Raw genomic sequence first — 24,449 nt, 5'->3', positions numbered from 1 at the left:
CATTTTGTAGATGTCCAGTGTTAAATATGGAATTCGAATTAAGAGTAGGCATTAACACAGCTATCACGGTAAAATGTCCTTCATAGCATGGATAGGTGCAGAACATTAAGATATTAGACAAATCCTATTTTATTATAAGAGCGACAGTGTGTATGAACAATATTGCCACTCAGCAAATATAATGGGTTAAGCCACGTCCTATCAAACACGTGTCGTAGATTACATGACAAATAAAAATAATAGTAATTTCTTACCACCTGCCATCTGGCCCATAATCTCTTCCAGTGTCAGACGATTGACCAAATCGTCCACTCGTTCCTGCCATGGTAAGGACGTATTGCGAAAAGGTAAAATGTCGCATACTATTCCAGGCAGCCCATACACCCCAAGTATCCAGAAGACATGTATATATGACATCATATTCTCAGTTAAACTGGCCCCAGAATAGATTAAGCTTGTATACTGATTTACGAAGGAATCAAAATTTTTACCAATATCTTATCAAATAACAAGGTCACGAATCATAGATATGACTTAGTTTTTGCAAATCCATACCATATGGAAGAATTCGTGAAACTGACATTTAAATCACTAGGCAGTTTGTGAACGGCTAGAAAAGGCTTTAAATGCATACCATTATTGATATATCGCGTATCTGGAAAGGATTATGAAACATTTAAGCCTTGGTCACATCATACGGTCAGGCACGTAGTTGCCCGTAGTTCATTTAAACGTATTGTCATTACGGTCAACTAGGGTGAAGTAGGTTCAAAATTGGCAAAAGTTTGTAACTACGAAATTTTTAGATTGTTTGATTTCTTCGGCCAAAGAGTCCGAATTCTCAAAACTATGCGGCAAATGTATCTTTTCTATAAATTATACAGCTTGTAAGAATGCACACTATTTACAGCCAACCATATTTCAAAACTTGCCGCAAAGCACAAATGTTAGATCCAAGCTAATACCAAAAAATGATTAGGGAAATATTATTATATATCATCTATATTTGCACACAGATTTCTAAATATAAACAAGTCTCCATAGGTAAGATATCAAACCTTTATTCAATAAATAAAATCTGATCAGTATTTTCCTAGAATAGATGAACCGGTTACTGTAAACTGGCCGGTTAATACATTAGAACCAACGGATGTCTTTTGATTTGGTTGTTGTCCTCCAACGTATATACCATAAGTTCCTGAAAATATAATATATAATTAATATACAACATATACATGTAGCAATGGGTTAATAAATATTAACTGCTGATGATAGCATTTCCAGCTTAAAATGCAAACAAGATTATAGCTTATTTCTGAACTGTTGTTACATTTGGAATATCTATTGAGATAAATGGTACACTTCTGTATAAGGGTTTCAGACTACTAACCCGGTTCAACTTTCCAGCCAACTGTAGAATCTACCCAAACTGCCATCGACTCAGGTGTTATTCTAAATGGAAATGTTCCCGACTCTTGTTTAAAGCCAAATATTCGCGTAAAATTAGCCAGTTGGATCTTTGGTGTTGGAACCGTTGAATTCTGCCATGTAATATATACTTGAATAACCTGAAAGAATACGTGCTGTGGTTTAATGGCAAAATCTACAAACATAAATATCTTGCAAAAAGAAACATGATTCATTAAAATATTATAATAAATAACGCTATTAAAAATTTATGATAATTAACGTTATAATCGTTAACGTTTAACTCGCCAAAATATACAGTACCTCTTCAGCATCATAATTTCCTGTATTTGACACAGTGACCACTCCATTGACGTCATATCCTGCCTGTATAGACTTGGCGTATTGTAAATTAGAGTAGACAAAACTAGTATAAGACAAACCGTAACCGAATGGAAAGAGGGGTTCAGAATTCAAATAACGATACGTTCGTCCTTCCATAGAATAGTTTACCATTGGTGGAATCTGGAAGAAAATAACTATTTAATTAGACAATAACAAAATCGGGAAATCCAATTGCATTTCCTTGATAAAAATATGAAATATTCAATATAACAATGAATATCAAATGATTACCGTGCATACTTATTGCAAGGGGTGATCATTTCACCTGATTTCATCAAGTTCTGTAAGAACTGCAGCAAAGCAAATAAACATAGTTCTTACCTGATCTTCAGAAAGAGGCCAGGTGAACGGAAGTCTTCCAGCAGGAACGCAAGGTATGCCGACCGGACAAGTCATTGTCAAAACATTTCTCAAGGCTAAACCCGTGGTTTGTGAAGGATAAAAAATTTCCAAGATGGCGACCACCCTGGACTCACCGACTGCCCATCTTAAATCAACTGGGCCAGCGTTTAACAGTATTAACACCACAGGCGCAGAAGATGGACCTGAAAAAAAATCATACGAGACGAGAAGTTGTAACTGGTAAATCTTTTTTTGATTATATCACTTTATGCGTACATCTTTAATGATGTAAACGCAAAGGCAAACGCAAACATCTTCTAATAAAAGTAAACCCTTTTTTGCGTAGCAATTAATGCAAAGTTAATCTCCTAAAAGCATGCATCGGTTCCCAATGTTTGCAGTTTAAGATATTGCGAAATTTATACTCGTGTTTAATATTATTTTGCGTTTTGTGTCTGTATGTGTATTTACGTTAAAATTGCGATATTGAGCAAAAATCCTGATTGTTTGTGATGAGAAAACAAATTCTGATAGCTAGAGAATTAGGAATCGAGTACATGTCATGTTTTTCAACATTCAATTTATCTTCGTATGAACTCAAACATTATTTTGATTGATCTTAAATGAAGCAACGCATCAAATATATTGATAATTGAAATGCACAGAAACTTTCACAGACCAATAGTGATCTGGTCGCATTGAATCCATCTTTGAGCTTAATAACATTAATAGTCAGAAAATCATCTCAGATGATTAGGGATTTAAAGTGAATATTTCATCTTCTTTCACCTATGAGTTTTAATAATACTGAATTGGCGTTAATATGAACAACAATAATGTCATTTTAACGTCTGTCGTACGGCACTGGGTCATTAAAGAAGGAGGTCCCGGTTTGGGTCCCAGTATTGGCCAAGAAAGTCTGTTTTCAGTCTGACTGTGGTGCAGGAAGAAGGGCTTGGCAAAGATGATATCGTCCAGTCGTTCGGATGGCACGGAAAACCGAGGCAACTATTGATGTGTACGAAATGGAACAATTGACAGTTGGAATTCGATAAATAGTTCAAGCACGCCGCTGTTTGGACAAAATTGCCCTAAATGAACACTGTATGGCGTCTTGCATAAAGGTAGGACGTTTAATCCCTTACTATATTTTATAGCATCTAGCAACAACTGTAACTGATGAATTATAGTATATTTATAATTGATAACTTACTATTTTGCACAGCATCTTGTAATAGCTGCAATTGGTGACCAGGTAGAGTTATATCAGCACGATCTTTTCCTTCCTTTTCAACATCATTTCCTGAGAAATAATAGAATATAGAACATTATTGGTTTGTACATGTAGGATTACTTTCTTGTTCGAAAATGTATGCCCATTCACATGATATCGTATTGGGGCTGTTTTTGAAATTTGTCTAAAATGTGACGGTTTTGACGATAGTCTTATCGAAACCTAACGCTGATCTTTTCCTATGGTTATAGAATGAGACATAGTAATGGCATCTATTAGCTTCTTCATTTCAAACCCCGTTGATTGTCAATATTTGTACAGACACTTCGATATTTTGAGCTCTGTATAGGCTTACGGTCTGGTTTGTTGAATGAAGGCTTACCTAGTCCGAGACACACGAAGACAATATCTGTATTATTTACTGCATTAATAATTCCAGTTTGATCGTAATCTTTGCAATTATTATCGCCATTACAACCATTAGCATAAGTTGAAGACTCTGCCAATTTTGACAATTCCTGTCTCGGCGTCACAGTGTACTTTTCGTCTATATCGGGGGAGTAGTTTCCGGTCTGGCGGTTCGGGTTATCGGCCATTGGACCAACAATCTAAAGTGAAAATATAATATTTAAAAGCCTGGATAAATAATAACAAATACTGTAAATTGGTTAAAGCACAACAAAAGTAAAAAAGGAAATGATGTACTGTGTCATTATAACGATATTATGTAATCATATCATAATTATTATTATTTTTGTGTCTAAAACACATTTGTCTAAGATGGCGATGTGAAATAAATAGACCAAAATTTAAATGACCAAAACTTGATAGGTTTGATTACTTTTTGAACCAAAGTGATTTTATTTTATCAACTAGATGTAATCTAATTATCTACGTTCTATAGTTAGCATTTATTCTGTCATGTTCGCGTCACAGGGTCGGTTTATCGGTTAATCATTATGTAAAAGCAATATTTAATCGTGTTAAAACTTAATATTTAACAAAATGTATATAGAACCTGCACAGGCCCAGGTACCTCAATTTTCTTTTTGCTTAAATGTCATTCGCTTTTTGCTAGCTTAAAAAGTAAAATGTAATTCACAATAGTATCAGTTTCTTTTTATGGTAAAGCATTAAAGCAACAAAGTCCAAAAGAGTTTAAAACTCATAAAGTACTCACCGCTATCTTTGAGTACATTGTTGATTTGAAAGGTAAGAAATTGTTGTCATTTTTCAGAAGAACAAATGACTTTGTTGCAGCTTCTAAAGCCAGGCTCCGATGAGCATCACTTTGAACTATCGACACGTTTAAGCTTTTGTAAGGGTTCATATCATCAGGGTCAAACTCTCCTAGTCTCATTCTAGTATAGAAAAGCGGCTTGGTCATTTCTACTATCCTTTCTTTGGTGATTTTACCTTGATTTACAGCATCAACTATATAAGATACAAGACTATATTCAAGTATTATAAATAACACCAAAGCACGATTTCTTAAAATAGCAATAGTTTTTATTAATCCATAAAAGAAATACAGCAACGTCCAATCTCTACATGGTAAAACCAGGTATGTTATAGTCATCTACAACATCTTTCAAACATCTACATTTCTCAGATAACAACGCTTAAAAGCAACTCTAATTCGTAAACTGGATGACCATCAAAATAACCTTTGTTTACATTAAGTGACGTTATGTAGTAGATACTAACCGCTTTCCATGATGTTATTCGACGGAGGCCACGGGTTTAATTTCGAATAGCAACGGTGGAAATTGGCTGCTATCTAACTGACACATCGACACAAACTATGACGATTATCCTAAACTATCAACTGTTGCTTACCTTGTGAACGTGATTATTAGAGGTCAATATCCTTAAAGAAGGTTGATAGCATACACACCAATAGTTTCTATGGGAGATAGATATAGTCTTGAGATGTGTAAAGACAGGAAATAAAGCTCATTATTCTTAGAATTGGTAGGATTAAATGTTGATAATGACGACTGACAACTATATATTATATCGATATCGTAATACATAATACAAATATGACCGATGTACTATTGAAAATATGCCTCCTTAACGAGAACTGAGATCCTATTGAGATACAAATACCTACCAATTGAGTTATAAATTGGTGTATATTTGCCGACAGGTAGTTCCAAATTACAGCCTGCATTGACACACGCAGCTGTAGCATCAATACTATTGTTGATATATTTATGGTTATATACCGCATCTTCTATAGCTCCTGCATCACTAACAACATAACCCTGGAAACCCCATTCTGTTCTTAATATATCTGTTAACAGTTCTTTACTAGCACATGCTGGTATCCCATTAATACTGAAATTGGAATAAGTACCAAATAACAATCTATATATTTCAACTTGATAAAGGCATTTATTTACCGTAACAACTTTCCGTTATTAGCAACAAATCTACCCCCAATAAGAAGCTACTCTATGCATAAGAATGTATTAAGTGTTCCTACCTGTTATAACTACACATCAGACTATATGTTCCTGCTTTAACACATTGTCTAAAAGCTGGTAAAAATGTTGTTCTCCAATCTCTCTCACTAACCTAGAATGTAACATTATCCGCTACTGACAATGGTAAGTTTATTTATAACCGTCATAGACGTAGATGTAAGCTATATTATGACAAGTAATACTTAATATAAAGTTATCTACCTGAGCATTAAACTGATGTCTAGATACGGGGACGCTTTCTGGTCCAGCATAAGCATCAAAATGTTTACAGCCAGCATTAGTGAGAAGATACCTCGCGTCATTTCCCTGTAAACCATTTACAAAGGCTGCTGCATATACACCACTTAAATATGGATCTTCTCCATAGGTTTCCTGTAGAAATATTTAATTTGAAATGGGGCTACGATAATAAATAAATTTGTTAGTCTTAATTCATAATACTTGTTTCTTTATTTTGGGTTCTGCACCATCCTACACAAAAGTCAAATAACCCTAAATCTTACTTGCCCATCTTCACACGTATTTTGACATGATTACATTACTATGAAATAGAATGAATAATCAATAACTGTATGTAGTGTTCGTTTTTATTTTCAATATTAGGGATATTAAAATTTAGTTTAATGATTTTCCTACTGTGGGACTTATCACAAGCCAATCCGAAAGAGTAACCTCTAACACTTTCAAGATGAACCCTTCCGCCAACATGATATCCCAGTATCAATTCAAATACACGGAGAATACTGGAAGTGTGTATACGATTGCTGTTACATTTTCAACTATAGGCCTAACAGATAAAACAGAAACTGCTCACCTCATTTCTGCCCCATCTTGCATCCCTCATGATGTTTATAACAGGACTGAAACAACTGAGTCCTTGGTGATATTTATAAGAGTTATGACTTGTGTAATTGTTATTCTTCGCCCGAACTTCCATCCCCGTAGCTCTGGCAACTTTGAAAAGTAATTCGGGGCTGTCAAAATGATAAAAGGTTAATTATTGTTTTATCTGCACTATGATATCATAATGGATTTTCAACACGACAATAAATATGTTTTACCTAAAGGCAGCTCCCAAACCTATTGCTTCAGGGAAACCAGTAGCTGGACCAGCTCCTACGTCACCCCTCAAACACTCGGTGTCAAATACGTATGGCTGAATACCAAGTCGTTGAATTTCAGGTGTTATGCTTCCTGTCCAAAAAGAAAAGGATTTTACCTCTTTAAAAATAAATTAAAAAAATAATAGGTTACCAGGCAACCCGAAACTACAGCCACGGGCAACCCTTTTGACCATATACATAAATACTAATATTAAAAATAGTATTACAATTGTCTCGGTCTCATATAACCTTAATATGTCATTTCGGGACATACATATGGATCAATTTTCTTTTAATAATTCGCTTTCGCGTAGGGGACTTCAGCAGTGGGAGGATACCGGAGGCCCCGGAGAAATCCCACGAGGCTGGACAGGCGACCTTACTCCTTGTCACGTACAAGCTGGGAATCGAAACCACGCCACATGGCAGGCCTTATGATTTCACGCGCACGCGTTAAACGTCTAGACCACCAAACCCACCTGAAATTAAAAAGGTTCCATTCTCTGAGCAATTAGAGCAAAGGATCGAGTTTCCTAACTTAATTAAATTCGTAAACGGCACACTCCAAAGACTGAATAACAATTACTGTCCTTAGGGTGCTTACAAAGATGGGTGGGCAGAGGTCATGGCAATGTATATGGCGCGCAGATAATACGACAACAAGTATGCATGTTTTAACTCTGCATTTCATTCTTGACGGAGTTATTCTTCCAAAGATTAAAGACACACCGTGTCTACCATTTCGTACAAATGCGTTTAACACTCTCGGTCTAAACTTGTATTTTATTTCTCGGCCTAAAACTATTTGATTGCTCAATTCAGCACGCGTACATCGACATCAGTGAAACAGAAAAACAGGTGCTTCAGTAGGTAATGTGATTTTTTTTCAAAATGGCTGCCCAAGTTATCAGCTTTTAGAAAATATCATTTTTGTCCATATGTGATAAGCCTTATATACTCTTCAAAAAAAGTAGGGGATATTGAAGTGCAAATACCTATACAGGTTGCGATATGATAAATAGTCATGGACATTTGACATGCTTTGAGAGTATGTTCACAGATGAAGAACTTATCGACCCAACAGAACCACACAATAGCGCCATACACGTGGGGGGGGGGGGGGGTTCATTGTCAAATTTGACACTTCCAGGAAGGGTTGATGAAAACTGCCGCGTGCTGGTTTATCTATCCATGTTTGCTTTCCTATCGGTTCTTGCATAAGATTTGCTGTTTAGCGTATCTTTGCTTTAGTGTGTTACGTTTAATTTGATCGGGAGACGTGTTCGTCGACGTAAACGTCAACCGACAACACTGTAAGAATTGGCCGTGGCACTGCAAGAGGAGTGGGTCAGATTGCCTCAAATCGTGATTGGACGGTTGATTAGGAGCATGCCACGACGAATTGCTGAATGTTCGAGGATTGGTGGAGCAATTACTCATTATTAAGACAAAAATCAAAAACGTCCATTTTCACTTTTGACGGTGTATCTTTTTGCGAGTGAAATGGGACCGTCAGATAAGTCGCCGATATGAACTGTTTATGTTCATGTGTAGGCAATTGGCCTGTTATTAACATACACTGGTTACCTCTAATAAAAACAGCAGTGCATTTCCGCAGTTTTGTATTGTTTCTGAATATCCCCTACTTTTTTGCATTAATTATCTAATAGTAAAATTCCTCAAAATAGAAAGTCTTATAATATGAAATTTCCATAGCTGTTTTTGAGCTAATTCGCTGGAGCCTCTTGGGGCTGTTTTTATCTGACAATCTTTTACTGTCTTAGCTCTAAAGGGGTCTAGATCCTCGAAGACGCTTTCTGTGCGATTTCTGCCTAATAAAATTACTCAGCAATGAAATGAAATTTTATTTATTTTCTAATTCCCTTATCATGAAAACACAGTCGATGGTGGTTTAATCCTATGATGCTGAATTTGAAAAAATATGCATAATAATACGAAGGCTGTTGACACTCTAGAGGTCACAATTTTTATCCGATTTTGATGAAACTTACAAACTCTAACCCAAGACTTAGCCCGTAACCTAACCCTAACCCACAATCCTCGGCAACAATAACGTTCCCTAACCCTGTTTACAACTCTTGACCATGACGAAATCTGCCGGCGGCCTTAATATTTCGATCTGAACGTAATGCCCAGGTTGTGGACCATCCAGCGGATAGCGGTTCGAATTTTTTATCCAATTTTGAAGAAACTTAAAATATATATTTATATCCCAAAGGTCTAGGTTCCTTTCGATATTGGCGCGTATTGGACTGTAACTTTCTGGATTATGACCCCCTGGTTGTAAGAAATATCACGTTTTTAGTTTATGGGCCCTACATGTACTTGCCGGCAACTAGGAGCAACTGACAGGATACGATGTACGTGTCGATGTACGCGCACTTGCTACTGGGTGTAATACGTAAATAGTATAATAAAAGCAGTATAATAGTATAATACGCTCGTATTACACCCAGTAGCAAGTACGCGTACATCGACACGTACATCGTATCCTGTCAGTTGCTCCTAGTTGCCGGCAAGTACATGTAGTTGTCTCCAGTTGCAAGTGTCGATGTATGCCGGGCTTAAGACTTTATTTATATCTGACGTGTGACAACTCAGTGCTTTATACAGATAATAAATTTACGAGCATGTTGTTGAAAACCATGGATGGATATATTAGAAATTAGGGGAAAATTGACAAAAAGAAGGCAAATTTCATGTATAATGGTCGGATTCTTGACACAAAATCAAAGCATGTGGACTCGCCACATATCTCCTAATGAAATAAGATACGAAGTGTTTGGGAAATTTAACGAACAACGTTCAAACCGATTCTAAACAGGATTTCTAATATGAATAAATTCCTACCACCACCCATCTGGCCTGCCATTTCCTCTAAGGTCAAACGACCAACAAGGTCATCAACTCGTTGATCCCATGGTAAGGATGTGTTCCTAAAGGGTAATACATCACACAGAACATTTGTTACCAAGACCAATATTAACCACAGGTGTCTGACCCTTTCCATTTCTTGCTCTCGTTTTCACAATATGATTTACTATGAACTTTCACTTATCTACTTACCTATTTATGCTCATCTGTGACCCATGGCCATGACATAGAATAATCACGATTTTGCTATTCGATTTTGATAAAAAAAATAAAAATTGGCCTAAATACGTTTAAAAGTGCCAAGTTTGGTTCGCGATTAAATACACACAAGATTTAACCATTTCACAATAACACTATGATAATCATGACCCTTTTTTGGTGGACGCATTTTGAAGCAGGCAATATTTCAATACTAGAATATGGACGTATTAAATAAAGTCTCCAACGGCTGCCTTTTAATTTGCGAGATATATATATATATAGCACAATACAAGTAGTCAAAATTAACAAGATACGTATCTACCCCAACCATACATTCCGATCAAGTATTTAGCTGTTGTCTGACATACTGTAATGGTTTCTATTTCTTAGTTATTAGGGTTCGTCCAGTTGATAATGCCCGCAACAACTGTTTCGAGAATCTGGCTCGAACATGGTATCGACTGTCAAGTGGCATATACACTAAATCATATCAGGTTTTAAACAACAAAACGAAAATAATATGAAATGAAATGGGGCTTAGTTACTCTTCTACTTCATTCGGGTTACGCCATGCAGTGTGCTATGATAGGAATTCTTGCCCGGACAGCAGGGCTACGGTCTACTCTTATTTTGAATTCCAACTGCGATGGATTAGTTTACTAGTTCCTCACCTCAATCTTTGCAACATTAACAAAGGGGCACCACGCCTGAAAATCTCGATTAAATTTCACGGCCAACACCTGGATCGAGCCCTGAATCTCCAGGTAAGCAAGCCAGTGACTTACCCATTGAGCCGCCGCGGCCCGCACAACAAATCGCCCCCCACCCATTACTTCACATTTTGCCAAATACCGAATATACCACAATCCAAATTATACAATTTTACATAAGGCTATAAGCATTCAAAACACAGGCTTTGTACTAATGTTGTTCTTTTTATTTTCATATTTCCAATTTTTTTTTCTTATATTTCCAGATCAGCCCAACAAAATGTGTAGTATTAATTTACATTGTACCAATTTTTATCCTGCTTCCAAACGATTTACGAAGTCATTTTTCTGCTGTAAAAATTTAAGGGGGGTGGTTAAACAATGTACATATGCTTCCAAAATATTTACGAATTCAATTTTTTTGCTGTCAAAATTAATGGGGGAGGGGGGGGGCTAAACAATTTACATATCATATTTATCAGTATTTTCCGAGAATAGATGAACCCGTTACTGTAAACTGGCCGGTTAATACATTAGAACCAACAGATGTCTTTTGATTTGGTTGTTGTCCTCCAACGTATATACCATAAGTTCCTGAAAAATATAATATATAATTAACATACAATATATACATGTAGCAATGGGTTAAGAAATATTAACTACTGATAGCATTTCCAGCTTAATAAATTTTGAAAATGCAAAAGATTATAGCTTATTTCTGAACTGTTGTTACATTTGGAATATCTATTGAGATAAATGGTACACCTCTGTATAATGGTATCAGACTACTAACCAGGTTCAACTTTCCAGCCAACTGTAGAATCTATCCAAACTGCCATCGATTCAGCTGTTACTCTAAATGGAAATGTTCTTGACTCTTGTTTGGAGATAAATTCGCGTGTAAAATTAGCCAGTTGGATCTTTGGTGTTGGAACCGTTGAATTCTGCCATGTAATATATAATTGAACAACCTGGAACAATAATGAATGATTTAAAACATTAAATTTAAATGATTTAAACCTCTTGAAAAATGTTATACTATAATATTTAATCCAAACTGATAGCAACATAGTAATTTTTTTCTTTTATATAAAATACATTTCCGAAATTTTTACCTCATCAGCGTCATAGCTTCCTGTATTAGCCACAGATACGAACCCACTGACGTCATTCCCTGCGGAGATAGACTCTGTATATTGAAGATTTGAATACTGAAAACTGGTATAAGACAAACCGTAACCAAATGGAAAGAGGGGTTCAGAATTCAAATAACGATACGTTCGTCCTTCCATAGAATAGTTTACCATTGGTGGAATCTGAAAAAACAAATATTATGCTAGGCAGTAATTTTCAATTATCTTAATGTCGATGGGGTAAGTTATTTAAATTTAAAAATATTTCTGACCTGATCTTCAGAAAGCGGCCAAGTGAAAGGAAGTCTTCCACCTGGAACTCCAGAATCGCCAGTCATTGTCAAAATATTCCTCAAGGCAACACCTGTCGCCTGTGAAGGGTAGAATATTTCCAATATGGCTACCACCCTTGCCTCATTTACCGCCCATCTTAAATCAACTGGTCCCGCATTTAACATTACCAATACAATTGGTGTATTATTAGGACCTGTAATATTTAAAAGAAAAAAATATTATTGAATTACGTGTACTTTTGTGTGGTATTCGACATCATTTTTTTCTTTTCCGCATTTCTTTCTCCTGCCGCTTCTAAATAATTAGTTTTGTCGGTGCTAATGTACAACAAAAGCAATGATATTTTTGAAAGAATGTATACGAATTAAATATTAATATGTGCTATTGATAAATTAGCTGTCATGTATTTATTGTAAGGATAATCTGCTTTTTTAGCACTCTTATCAGTAATAATTTATTCTTAAAATTAAAAAATGAAATGGGGTTTAACGTCCTACTGTTCTGCTCCTATACTGGGCTATGAGGGAAATTTTGCCCGGGCAGCGGCTCTATCGCCTACTCTTATATCTAATTCCAACTGCCAAGGTATCTTTTACGTGCATTCCAATGTATACACGGGACCTCGGTTTTTCGTCTCATCCGAAGGACTAGACAGCTGTCCTTGTCAGGCCCTCCGTTCTGCACCACTGACAAGGGGAAACCACGTCGGAAAATCCAGATGAACTTTCTCGGCCAATGCAGGGATCGAACACCCGACCTCCAGGCTAGCGAGCCAGCGCCTTAACCACCTAGCCACCGTGGCTCCCTTAAAATTAAAAATGCTTATATGGATATACTACTTCTGAATTTATTAACATGCTACGTTTCGATACACATACAGATATCGTTATCAAGCAAATAATGATATATAACAAAAATGTGGTGCAATATATAATTTATAACTTACTTTTATTGTACAGCATCTCTATGTATATGATTGTCAGATTCTTATAATAAATGTAATAGCAGTGTCAATGAAACGATCAGCTATATACACAGTTTTCCAGAAGTGTCACTGACCATCTTTTAGAAGTGTTAATTAAATGAATTAAATGAGTACTTCGTTGGAGTTTTTCAAGCACATCAAGGGAAGTGTCTTTAGAGTTGTCTCTAAAGTGAACACTTCGATGTTTTCTTTAGAAACATTTAAAGGGATGTGTTTCCTGAAGCCTGAAGTGTACACTTGATTTCCGTAAGGGTATTGCTCTAGCTGTAATTGGTGACTTACTATATTGTAAAGCTGTAATTGTGACTTAATATATCACACAGATCTAGCAATACGTGTAATATACTATTCAAAAAAAGTAGGGGATATTTGATTTTTAAGTGTTATTAAAGTCACCTAATGAAACTGACGAAGAAACAAATGACAAAATGAAATGAAGTTCACATTCATCGATTTATTCCAAATGATCGTTAGACTAAGTAAGGCACAGACTGACCATTATAAGGGTAAAATGATACCCGGGGTCAAACAGCAAAGTTACCACAGCATCACAACCTAGTCAGTAACGGGTAAATCCTCCTCTGTTTGCCAAACAAGCATTGATCCGACATGGCATACTCCTAATGAGACGTCTAAGGTCATTTTGGTCCAGATTGTCCCATTCCTGTTGCAACGCAGCAGCAAGTTCTTGGACATTGGCAGGACGTTGTTGACGTTGACGTAACCTCTGTCCAAGCATGTCCCAGACATGCTCGATGGGGGAGAGGTCGGGACTCAGTGCTGGCCAAGGTAATGTGGTGATGTTCTGTTGTTGGAGGTAACCTGTAACAATCCTGGCCCTGTGACATCTTGCGTTGTCATCCTGGAAGATGAAACGGCGGCCATGACGTCGTGCGAACGGCACAACATGGACTGCCAAGATGTTGTTCCGGTAGTACTGGCCTGTAACACGCCCTGCAACAACATGTAAAGCCGTTCTTCCAGCAACAGTGATGCCTCCCCACACCATAACAGAACCACCCCCAAATCGATCATGTCTGATGACGTTAACGTCTTGGAAGCGCTCGTTTCGACGACGCCACACCCTCCTACGTCTGTCCAAAAAATCAACAGTGAACCTTGACTCATCTGAAAACATCACATTGCTCCAGCGTCGATTATCCCAGTGTTGACGATCCCTACACCAACGACGTCTTGCCTGAATGTGATGATCTCTCAAACAAGGGATCACGCGAGGACGTCGGGCGCGAAGGTGACCCCTATGCAGTCGATTCCGAATCGTCTGGCCACTCACTCTCACACCAGTGTCTGTTTGAAGACGAGCGCTGATCTGATTTGCTGTGATGACACGATTTCTCAAGGCCAAGGTACGGATAAATCGATCCTGGGCTTGAGTTGTCGCCCTTGGTCGACCTGAGCGTGGTCTGTCCTGTACAGATTGTGTATCACGGTATCTGGACCATAGCCTGCGTATGACAGACTGAGAAACATTCATCGTCCGCGCCACAACCGCCTGTGTTGTGCCGATCTGTAGCATGCCAAGGGCACGTAACCTTTCATTTTGGGTAAGCCGACGCATATCAAAATTTGTTTTGCTGGTCACTAAAACAATTAAACTGATGTTTCCACCCTGGAATTCAATGCCACAATGACTGTAACATTCAAAGTCAGAGTCGTGCAAATCTTGGGTTGGACCCCCATGATGATCCCAAGCATCACCTGCATTCCATGCGGTAGCTATTGGTGCGTTTGGGGGTCACATGTAACTGGAAATGTTTCTTCTGTTAGGTTCTATAGTGACTTTTTTCGTAGTCATTTCCATATTTTAGTATTATGCCCCCAAAATCAAATATCCCCTACTTTTTTTGAATAGTATATATGCCAAGTTATACTGTAATTAATGACAGATGCTGTATTTTATATCATCTTCTGGCAATTGTGAGATACTGTATTGTATATATCGTCTTCTGACAATTGTAATTGATGACATATACTGCATTATATATCGTCTTCTGACAATTGTAATTGATGACATATGGATTATTTTATATTATTTTATATCATATTCTGAAAATTGCAATTGATGACTTACTATATTGTACAGCATCTTGTAATAACTGTAATTGATGTCCCGGCAGACTTATGTCCTGGCGATCGTTTCCTTCACATTCACTGTCATTTCCTGAAGAACCACACAATATAATATATATAAAATTGGGGGTCCGTAAAAAGCAATTGACTTGACGACGCAATAGTAGCCTATCGAGTCGGGTTTTAAAATTTATTTGACTGAACACAATCCAAAAAGCAATGTTAACTCGGGGAATGGTCACTTTAGGTAATTTCAATGAAACAAGTACCAGCACAACGTGGATCAGAAACCATCATCGTTTCGATCTTGTGACGTAATATGAAAAAGTCCGTCAGTCGATGGTTCAGTGGTTCAGGGAACAAGCATGCGAAGTGTAATGTCGATCCCCAAGAGGAAGATAAACAGCAACAACAAGAAAAACAAGATGAGATATGGTCCAATATTCAAATAAAGATAGTATCTTTGTTCTAACCTAAACCAAGAAACACGAAAACAATCTCTGTATTATTAACGGCATTCATGATTCCAGCTTGGTCATATTTCTTACACTTGTTGTTGTCAAGACAACCATTGACAAAATTTGTGGATTGAGCCAGGTGCGATAATCCTTGTCTAGGTGTCGTTGTATATTTTAAGTCAACATCCGGAGAGTAGTCTCCTGTTTGGCCAGCCGGGTTATCAGCCATGGGTCCAACTATCTAAAACAAGCAAAGTTCTATTGCAATACACATAACTGAAATACCAATTATCTGAGAGAAAAGGCGACACAATCTGTTCAGTATTTCAGCAAGCACCGACTTTAAAAATACATTTTGGTTATTCTATTTTGCAGATTGAAAAACTGAAATATTGGTGCTAATATCTTGTCTTAAAAATTATATTGTTTAAAAAATTCTGGATACACTCGTTCCATTTTATTTCTTTAATTATCAATAGTATATACTAACTGCCATTGTAGAGTACTTAGCCGCCTTTAAAGGTAAGAAGTCATTGTAGTTTTTAAGCAGGACAAACGACTTCATCGCAGTTTCTATAGCCAGATTTTGGTGGTCGAGGCTTTGAATAACCGACAAATTTAAACTTTTGTAAGGGATCATTTCATCTGGATCAAATTCTCCTAATCGCATTCTAGTATAAAAAAGGGGTTTAACCATTTCGACAACCTTTTCTTTTGTTACTTTGCCTTGATTTACAGCATCAACTGAAACATGATAATTTCGTTGTATATATTTGCAATAGTATATGTTTATATATATATATATATATATATACAGGTAAACCATAATTAAAATAATTGTATAATCTGTTCCTTAAAGATATAATTCTTTGACCTATTGGCATCCTTTAGAGGCTGTATCCAGCTATATTTTTATACGTCCACATTGTCGTCGCCCCTGTCAGTCACAATTTGACGAAACTTGAAATATAGGTATATCTCCCAAAGATCTCGGTTCCTTTCGATATTGGCATGTATCGGACAATAACTTCATGAATTATGGCCCCTGATTGTACGAAAAATCACGCCCCTCCACAATTTGTTTGTGGACACTCTACAGGTCACAATTTGACGAAATTTGTAATATAGGTCTATCTCACACAGATCTCCGTTCCTTTCGACATTGGCATGTATCCGACCATAACTTCATGGACTAGGGCCCCTGATTGTACGATAAATCACGTCCGTCCACAATTTGTTTGTGGACACTCTACAGGTCACAATTTGACGAAACTTGAAATATAGGTCTGTCTCTCAAAGATCTCGGTTTCCTTTAATATTGGCATGTATCGGACCATAATTTCATGGATTATGGCCTCTGATTGTACGAAAAATCACGTTTTAGCTTGTGGACACTCTAGAGGTCACAATTTTGATCGGATTTTGATGAAACTTGAAATGCATGTTTATAGCCCAAAGAACTTGGTTCCTGTCGATATTCGCGCATATCGGATCCTGAATTATGGGCCCGGATTTACGAAAAATCGTGTTTTTAGCTTGTGGTCCCTCTAGGGGTCACAATTTTTATCCGATTTCAAAAAAGGTTTTAGTATATCAACGTTACACCCTAATGATGGTTGAATTAGAATTTCGTGAAAATCGGACCAAAACTGCCGGACAAAATGGACGCCCCTTGTACGCAAATAGTGTAAAATATGGTATATCAAGGTTGTGGACCCTCTAGAGGTCGCAATTTTCATCCGATTTTGAGGAAACTTGGAATGCATGTTTATATGCCAAAGATCACGATCCCTTTCGATATTAGCGCATATCGTGTCGTAACTTCCTGAATTATGACCCCTGATTATACGAAAAATCGCGCTTTTAGCTTGTGGTCCCTCTAGAGGTCAAAATTTTTATCCGATTTAAAAAAAAAACGTTTTAGTATATCGCCGTTACAACCTAATGATAGTTGAGTTAGAATTTCGTGAAAATCGGACCAAAACTGTCGGACAAAATGGCCGCCCCTCGTACGCAAATAGTGTAAACATCTGGTATGTCAAGGTTGTGGGCCTCCTTTAGGTCACAATTTTGATCCGATTTTGATGAAACAATGAAATGCATGTTTATAACCCAAAGATCTTGGTTCCTTTGATATTCGCGCATATCGGATGGTAACTTCCTGAATTATGGCCCTTGATTGTACGAAAAATCGCGTTTTGAGCTTGTGGTCCCTATAGAGGTCACAATTTTTATCCGATTAAAAAAATACTAATGATGGCTGAGTTTGAATTTCGTGAAAATCAGAAAAAAAACTGACGGACATAATGGCCGCCTTCTGTACGCAAATAGTGTAAAAATATGGTATATAAAGGTTGTGGGCCCTCTAGAGGCCACAGTTTTTATCGGATTTGGATGAAACTTTAAATATATGTTTTTATCATAAAGATCTTGGTTCCTATTGATAATCACACATATCCGAACGTAACTTCCTGGATTAAGGGCCTGATTGGTCGAAAAATCGCATTTTTAGCTTGTGGATTCTCAAGAGTTCACATTTGTTTTCCGATTTTAAAAACCGTTTAGATATATCACCATTCTACCATAATGAAGGTTGAATTGGAATTTCGGGAAAATTGAAATGAAATTGAAACTGCCCGACAAAATTGCCGCTCTTTGTACGAAAATTGTGTATAAATATGTAATACAAAGGTTATAAACCCTGTAGAGGTCAAATCTTTTATCTCATTTTGATAAAACTTAAAACATATCTTTATATTCTATAAATCTGAGTCCCTTTTGATATTTGCTCATTTCAGACCATAACTTTCTAGATTATGGCCCCTGATTGTGCAATAAATCGTTTTTGTTTTAGCTTGTTCTCTATCCATCTCTTGCAAAATGTAGGCGTTTCCTGCCTGGCAGACACTGGTTTTTAATGAAAACAAATATCTTACGAGTTATAAATGAGAAAACCTAATCTCCTCCAAATCCCTACCAAATCCTCAAATTCCGTAATTACAAGTAGAGGCAATCACTTACAGATAGATCAAGTGTGTATTTTAGCCTATCACCGACCTTTCGTCTACCAGACTTATGATTGACGGAAAAGGACTTCGTTCCTTTTTTAATCCAGTTTTATTCGATTTTCGTCTTACTTTTCTAGGTCATAAAAAAATGTCGAATGAACATATATTTAAAATTAAGTCACAGAACACATTTGAAATAGAACAATCTCCAAAATTAGAATTGTCATCTTAAATTATAGATACCGTGATTTCTGATTATTCTCAATTTTACTATTTGTTTATTGTAAAATTTTAATATTAATCTGGAATAAACTTTATAATACCAAGAGAATTATAAATTGGTTTGTAATCGCTTGTAGCTAGTTCCAAATTACACCCGGCATTGACACATGCAGCTACAGCATCAATACTATTGTTGATATATTTATGATCATACACTACATTTTCTATAGCACCTCGGTCACTAACAACATAACCCTGAAAACCCCATTCTGTTCTTAATATATCTGTTAACAGTTCTTTATTAGCACATGCTGGTATGCCATTAACACTGAAATACATTAAATACAAAAATTAATAAAAATCCACGGTAGTCATAGTTTCTGACATTACAGTTTAAAGTTTGGAATTTAGTGGAAATTACGATAAAATGCTTTCCTGTATTCAAGAAATCATAATAGTGAATATCAATTCGTTTAACTACTAAAACCCACAGAGAGACAAACAGAGACGTTATTCTGATAGTTCTTGGTTTCGGTAGGTGCCAACGAGTGGAGGTAAATCAATGAAAACAACAGATTGTCAAATAAGTCCTTACCTGTTATAGCTACACATTAGATTATATGTTCCTGCTTTAACACATTGTCTAAAAGCTGGTAAAAATGTTGTTCTCAAATCTCTCTCACTAACCTAAAATTAATACAGTTGATACTGAAACCACCTTTTAAATGTATCCCTTTTCAGGACTCATAAAATTCTATTTTGTTCAACTTAAGAATTAATTTGCAACTTTTAACGTCAACTGGAAAATACTGATATCATTTTAATCGCGTGTTTTAATACGTTATAAAAGTACATGACTTAAGTCAAGGGTAGTTTGATCGATTATCGAAAGTATATGCCGTGACTTATGGGTAGTTCGATCGATTTTCGAAAGTATATGACGTGTATTATGGATCGTTCGATCGATTATGGAATTATATAACATGATTTATGCGTAGTTCGATCGATTATCCAATGTATATGACGTGACTTTTGGGTAGTTCCATCTATTAACAAAGGTATATGACTTGGCTTATGGGTAATTCGATCGATTATCTGTATGACGTGAATTATGGGTAGTGATCCATTATGAAAACTTTATGCAAGAGCTAAATCTGGATATTGCAAGTTTTTCTTTTGGCCTGAAATGTTATCTAAATTATTAATTAGACATTTATTAACATAATCAAGTTTCGATGCCATCAGACGGATCCGATTTTAAGTAGATTAGAAAGGTTCAGCCATTTAATGATTTAATCTAAAAATAGTGGTTACAATCAGTGCACAGATCTTGTAAAACCTTCAAAGGCTATCTTTGAATATAGTAATTTGAATAAAATTTTCAATATATCCATTTAGCATTATCTATTTTTGAATCGCCAGCTCTTTATCTAAATCTCACATAATGCATCTTTAAATTATGGCCCTGGGTTTAATAGTTCGACCAATTACAAACACCCGTGATAGTACGACAATGTTCTCTACCTGAGCATTAAACTGGTGTCTAGAAATGGGAATGTCTTCTGGTCCAGCATAAGCATCAAAATGTTTACAGCCAGCATTAGTGAGAAGATACCTCGCGTCATTTCCCTGTAAACCATTTACAAAGGCTGCTGCATATGCACCACTTAAATACGGGTCTTCTCCATAGGTTTCCTGTAGAAATTGAAATGCTGTATTCCTTAAAATTTGTCCTTGATAATAGCTAACAAATTTTTATTCACTTCGGTGAGTATGTAGCTGGCTCATTAACCAGAATATCCTGGTTTCAAACCCCGTGTTGACCGAAATGAGACGAAAAAACGAGCTGCTTTTTATACCATTGGCAGCATTTAAATTCCCCCATATAGCAGACGATATGGCGTGTGCCATTCTTCATTTTCTCGGTTGGTGCAGAAATGTTCTCGGAGATAGTCAAAATGTCCAAAGGGGTCCGTAAGTAGAAATAGGTTGGTCGATCTTTTTATAGTCAGATGGGCTTATAACAACAGTCTTTACATTAAAATGGTACATATATTTAACGTTTTAACTATATGTCAATCATCTAGCCTGCTCTTCTTTTAACGTACACTAAACGTAGAATTATTTATACATTTTCTACAAAACGTAGATAAATTATTGGTTAATATTATCAAAAAGGACAAAATATGAACTTTTCCCGGGGTCATTCTCATAAAACACTGCTTGACGATGTCCGTATTAATTTTTCCGGTTGGTGCAGAAATGTAAGACGTCAAACCCCAATTTATGTCATTTAGTATTCAAATTTTTTAATTTTATTAATAGCGAAAAGAAAGAAAAGCTGCTCACGTGCCATTAGCTTGTTTTAAAATCTTTTCCGACGGTGTGTAATGACCTTCGGTTGATTTCTTATCTATATAAATATCAAACAAAATGTCCTCACTTGATTTCTTCCCCATCTGGCATCTCGCATGATATTTATTACAGGACTGAAACAACTTAATCCCTTGTGAGGTTCAAAAATACCATGACGTGTATAATCGTTATTTTTCGCACGAACTTCTATTCCTGTAGCCCTGGAAACTTTGAAAATTACTTCAGTGCTGTAAGAAGAAGGCGTAGCAATGGTAAATCTTTGAATTCAACGTCCGTAAAAAATGTATTCTAAATATTCTTGGGGAGTTGGATGGCCGAATGGTTAGCACGCGCGCGTTGTATCACGAGGCCTGTCATTGAGTCAACTGTCGTGGTTTCGAATGCCCGGTTGTACGTGACAAGGAGTAGGGTTCCCTGTCCAACCTCGTGGGTTTTGTCCGGGTCCTCCGGTTTCATCCCACTGCTAAAGACCACTACGCGCAAGCGAATTATTGAAATAAAATTAAACCATATGTTAGTCCTGAAATGACCTAGTCTGTGTCGAGTGGACGCTAAACTCTCTCTCTCTCTCTTCCCTCTCTCTCTTTCTCTCTCTCCCTCCCTCTCTCTCTCTCTCTCTCTCACTAAATATTCTATTTATTATGTATTTTATTAATTCATTAAATTTATTGAACTGGGTTGAGAACAACATATTGGCAGTTCAGCCACACTTGAACTTAACCTGCAATCGGCTAGTAGACGTCACTGTCACATTGTTATCATGCCCAATGCTTTAGACCGCTCAGTACTTAGAGGTTTATCAAAATGTACTGATAATTAAAGTGTTATTACCTAAAAGCAGCAGCCAGACCAATTGATTCAGAAAACCCAGTAGCGGGACCAGCTTTAACGTCACCCCGTAAACACTCGGTTTCAAATCCGTATGGTTTGATACCAAGTCGGTTTATTGATGGCGTCCTGTGTCCTATCCAAAAAATATGTTCAAAATTGCTATCAAATGAGGGAGTGCGTCATCCATGATAAATCAGTTTATTGAATCCACAGACCATCTTCACTGGGATACAAAAATCAACATAATATATGCAACGGACCAATGCCTTTCCTCAATCTCCCATCAGATTTAAATCCAGAAAGTAACATTCATGGAAGATAATGTATGAGCCCTAGATGTCAAGCTCTGTCCGTATTGTTGGTGATTATGGGAAGAAAATCGTGAGTAAGAGCTCGAATCTCACTTTAATTATTAATTTTTGAAGGCACGTCCGTTTACATGCTTGCAATTAACCGAATAGCTTCCAAATTTTAGGGACAACTCAAGGACGTATTAAGACCTTCAGAGGTCATAAATACTGACAAGATTATCCCCCCCTCCCCCATGTATGTAATTGAAAATAAAAATGCTGCTAAATTGTAAAAAATATAATTTATGGTGGGCTCCCTTTAAGTAGACTCTTGTTCAGCTGTACCATTCTCTCCATTTTCCTTAATGTCCGAAGCAATTGCTTACTTTGCTTAACGGTTAGCCTTGGAAATCTGGTAAAACCATATTGGTTTTTGATAATAAGGTTATAATGAAAATTACCATACACGCATAAGAGCCCGGTGCAAATGGGCAAATTCAATAACAATGACTTATAGAAAGTGGTCAAGTAAACAATACACCCCATGTTCATTGTTCTCAACCCCAGATACAGAACCAATGCAATTATTAAAAGGAAACATACCTTTCGTCGTACATTAATAATAACTTTATAGCAAAACTAGTACAGTACTTCACCAGACTTCATAACATTACATAAATATTCGAAATATAAAGTGAATCCCTACCACCACCCATCTGGCCTGCCAATTCCTTCAAGGTCAAACGACCTACAAGATCATCAACTCGTTGATCCCATGGTAAGGATGTATTCCTAAAGGGTAATACATCACACAGAACATTTGTTACCAAGACCAATATTAACCACAGGTGTTTGTCGCCTTCCATACTACTGACTTTGTACGATTAACTATGAAACTTCGCTTATCTTTTTATCTAAAGGTCCCCTGTTGTTACGGCAATAAATGAAATCATCGATAAGAAAAACATAAATAGATTCCATGGTCGAAGGGTAGAGTTCATCGCCTGAAATATTATTAAAGTTAAAATGACAACGTATACCTTGAGTCAAGAAGGTCCAATAAAATCAGCCCTTCGTCAATCAATATCAATGAGTAGCTCCTATAAAAGTACAAAAACTTGGAATACTGTTCATACTATCAGTGATGAAAGAGTAAACATTGAACAAATAAATTATGTTCCACAAACAAACGTGTTGTTGTTATTCAATTTGATAGTATTGACCTAATATGTTACAGAAATAAATGGATTTTTGATAGCATGGATTAATATTTGTAAGTATCGATCAAAGGAGATAACGAGAATAGCGAGTCGTCGACAATCACACTTGCCGTACCCTTTTTGCGCGTTTTCCACGAATTAACTTTTTTTATATATACAATTGAAGTATTATGTTAGTTTTACACAATAATGAGGTATTATATGGTAGCATTGGGTGGTATTTGTTACCACTGGGTAAATTGTTCTGCTCCTGTTATTGTGCTCAAGTTTCCGAATACCTTCCAGACACTGTCGATTTCGATATGTTGCTGCTAATCATCATTGGGAGACTTGAAGTCGAATATTAAGTATCCATTTAATGTCGATTTTGGTAATAAAATTCAAATAATATTTTCTGCCTGTTGGATCTATAATAATCTATAATGGTCCTCCTACACGATATAAACTGACTCTAAATTAGCAATCAAAACCACCATCTCGGATCACTACTAAAATGAAGTGTCAGAAAGAAACACACAACATGAGGCATGATAAGCCCTATTATTTAGTTTCATATTCGATGTGAAATCTGAATATTTTAAAATCTAAGAAAATGTGTGGTCTGTAATTATAAAGTGTCCACAAAAAATCACAAACATGGTACACATTTCACATAAAAGGCAGGGGCTATAAACCAATAGCCCCCATATATATGCTTTGCCACTATTTGTGTGAAGTGTTTCAAGTGGGGGTTTGGTCGGGTGGGGGCGGGA

At 36.5% G+C, this 24,449-nt stretch overlaps 2 protein-coding genes across 2 annotated transcripts; both read right to left on the bottom strand.

Annotated features, from left to right (window-relative positions):
- Positions 1 to 1,082: 1,082 nt before the first annotated feature.
- LOC126818152 (uncharacterized) lies at positions 1,083 to 10,003 on the bottom strand. Its single transcript, XM_050545372.2, has 13 exons — positions 9,855 to 10,003; positions 6,942 to 7,074; positions 6,695 to 6,854; positions 6,082 to 6,252; positions 5,880 to 5,971; positions 5,505 to 5,731; positions 4,569 to 4,822; positions 3,771 to 3,996; positions 3,368 to 3,457; positions 2,134 to 2,357; positions 1,732 to 1,932; positions 1,391 to 1,568; positions 1,083 to 1,198 (listed from the first exon to the last, which is right to left on the bottom strand). The coding sequence occupies exons 1-13, from the start codon at positions 9,874 to 9,876 to the stop codon at positions 1,083 to 1,085; spliced, it is 2,094 nt and encodes a 697-aa protein (XP_050401329.2). The 5' UTR covers positions 9,877 to 10,003.
- A 1,431-nt stretch (positions 10,004 to 11,434) lies between these two features.
- LOC126817897 (uncharacterized) lies at positions 11,435 to 24,285 on the bottom strand. Its single transcript, XM_050545069.2, has 9 exons — positions 23,184 to 24,285; positions 22,188 to 22,320; positions 21,424 to 21,583; positions 20,505 to 20,675; positions 19,576 to 19,667; positions 19,082 to 19,308; positions 16,241 to 16,494; positions 15,935 to 15,991; positions 11,435 to 11,467 (listed from the first exon to the last, which is right to left on the bottom strand). Exons 1-9 carry the CDS (start codon positions 23,341 to 23,343, stop codon positions 11,435 to 11,437), a joined length of 1,287 nt encoding a protein of 428 aa, XP_050401026.1. The 5' UTR covers positions 23,344 to 24,285.
- Positions 24,286 to 24,449: the final 164 nt, after the last annotated feature.

This window comes from Patella vulgata, chromosome 4 (assembly GCF_932274485.2).
Source record: "Patella vulgata chromosome 4, xgPatVulg1.2, whole genome shotgun sequence".
Lineage (NCBI taxonomy): Eukaryota > Metazoa > Mollusca > Gastropoda > Patellidae > Patella > Patella vulgata.
This window is presented reverse-complemented; position numbering and strand designations above follow the sequence as displayed.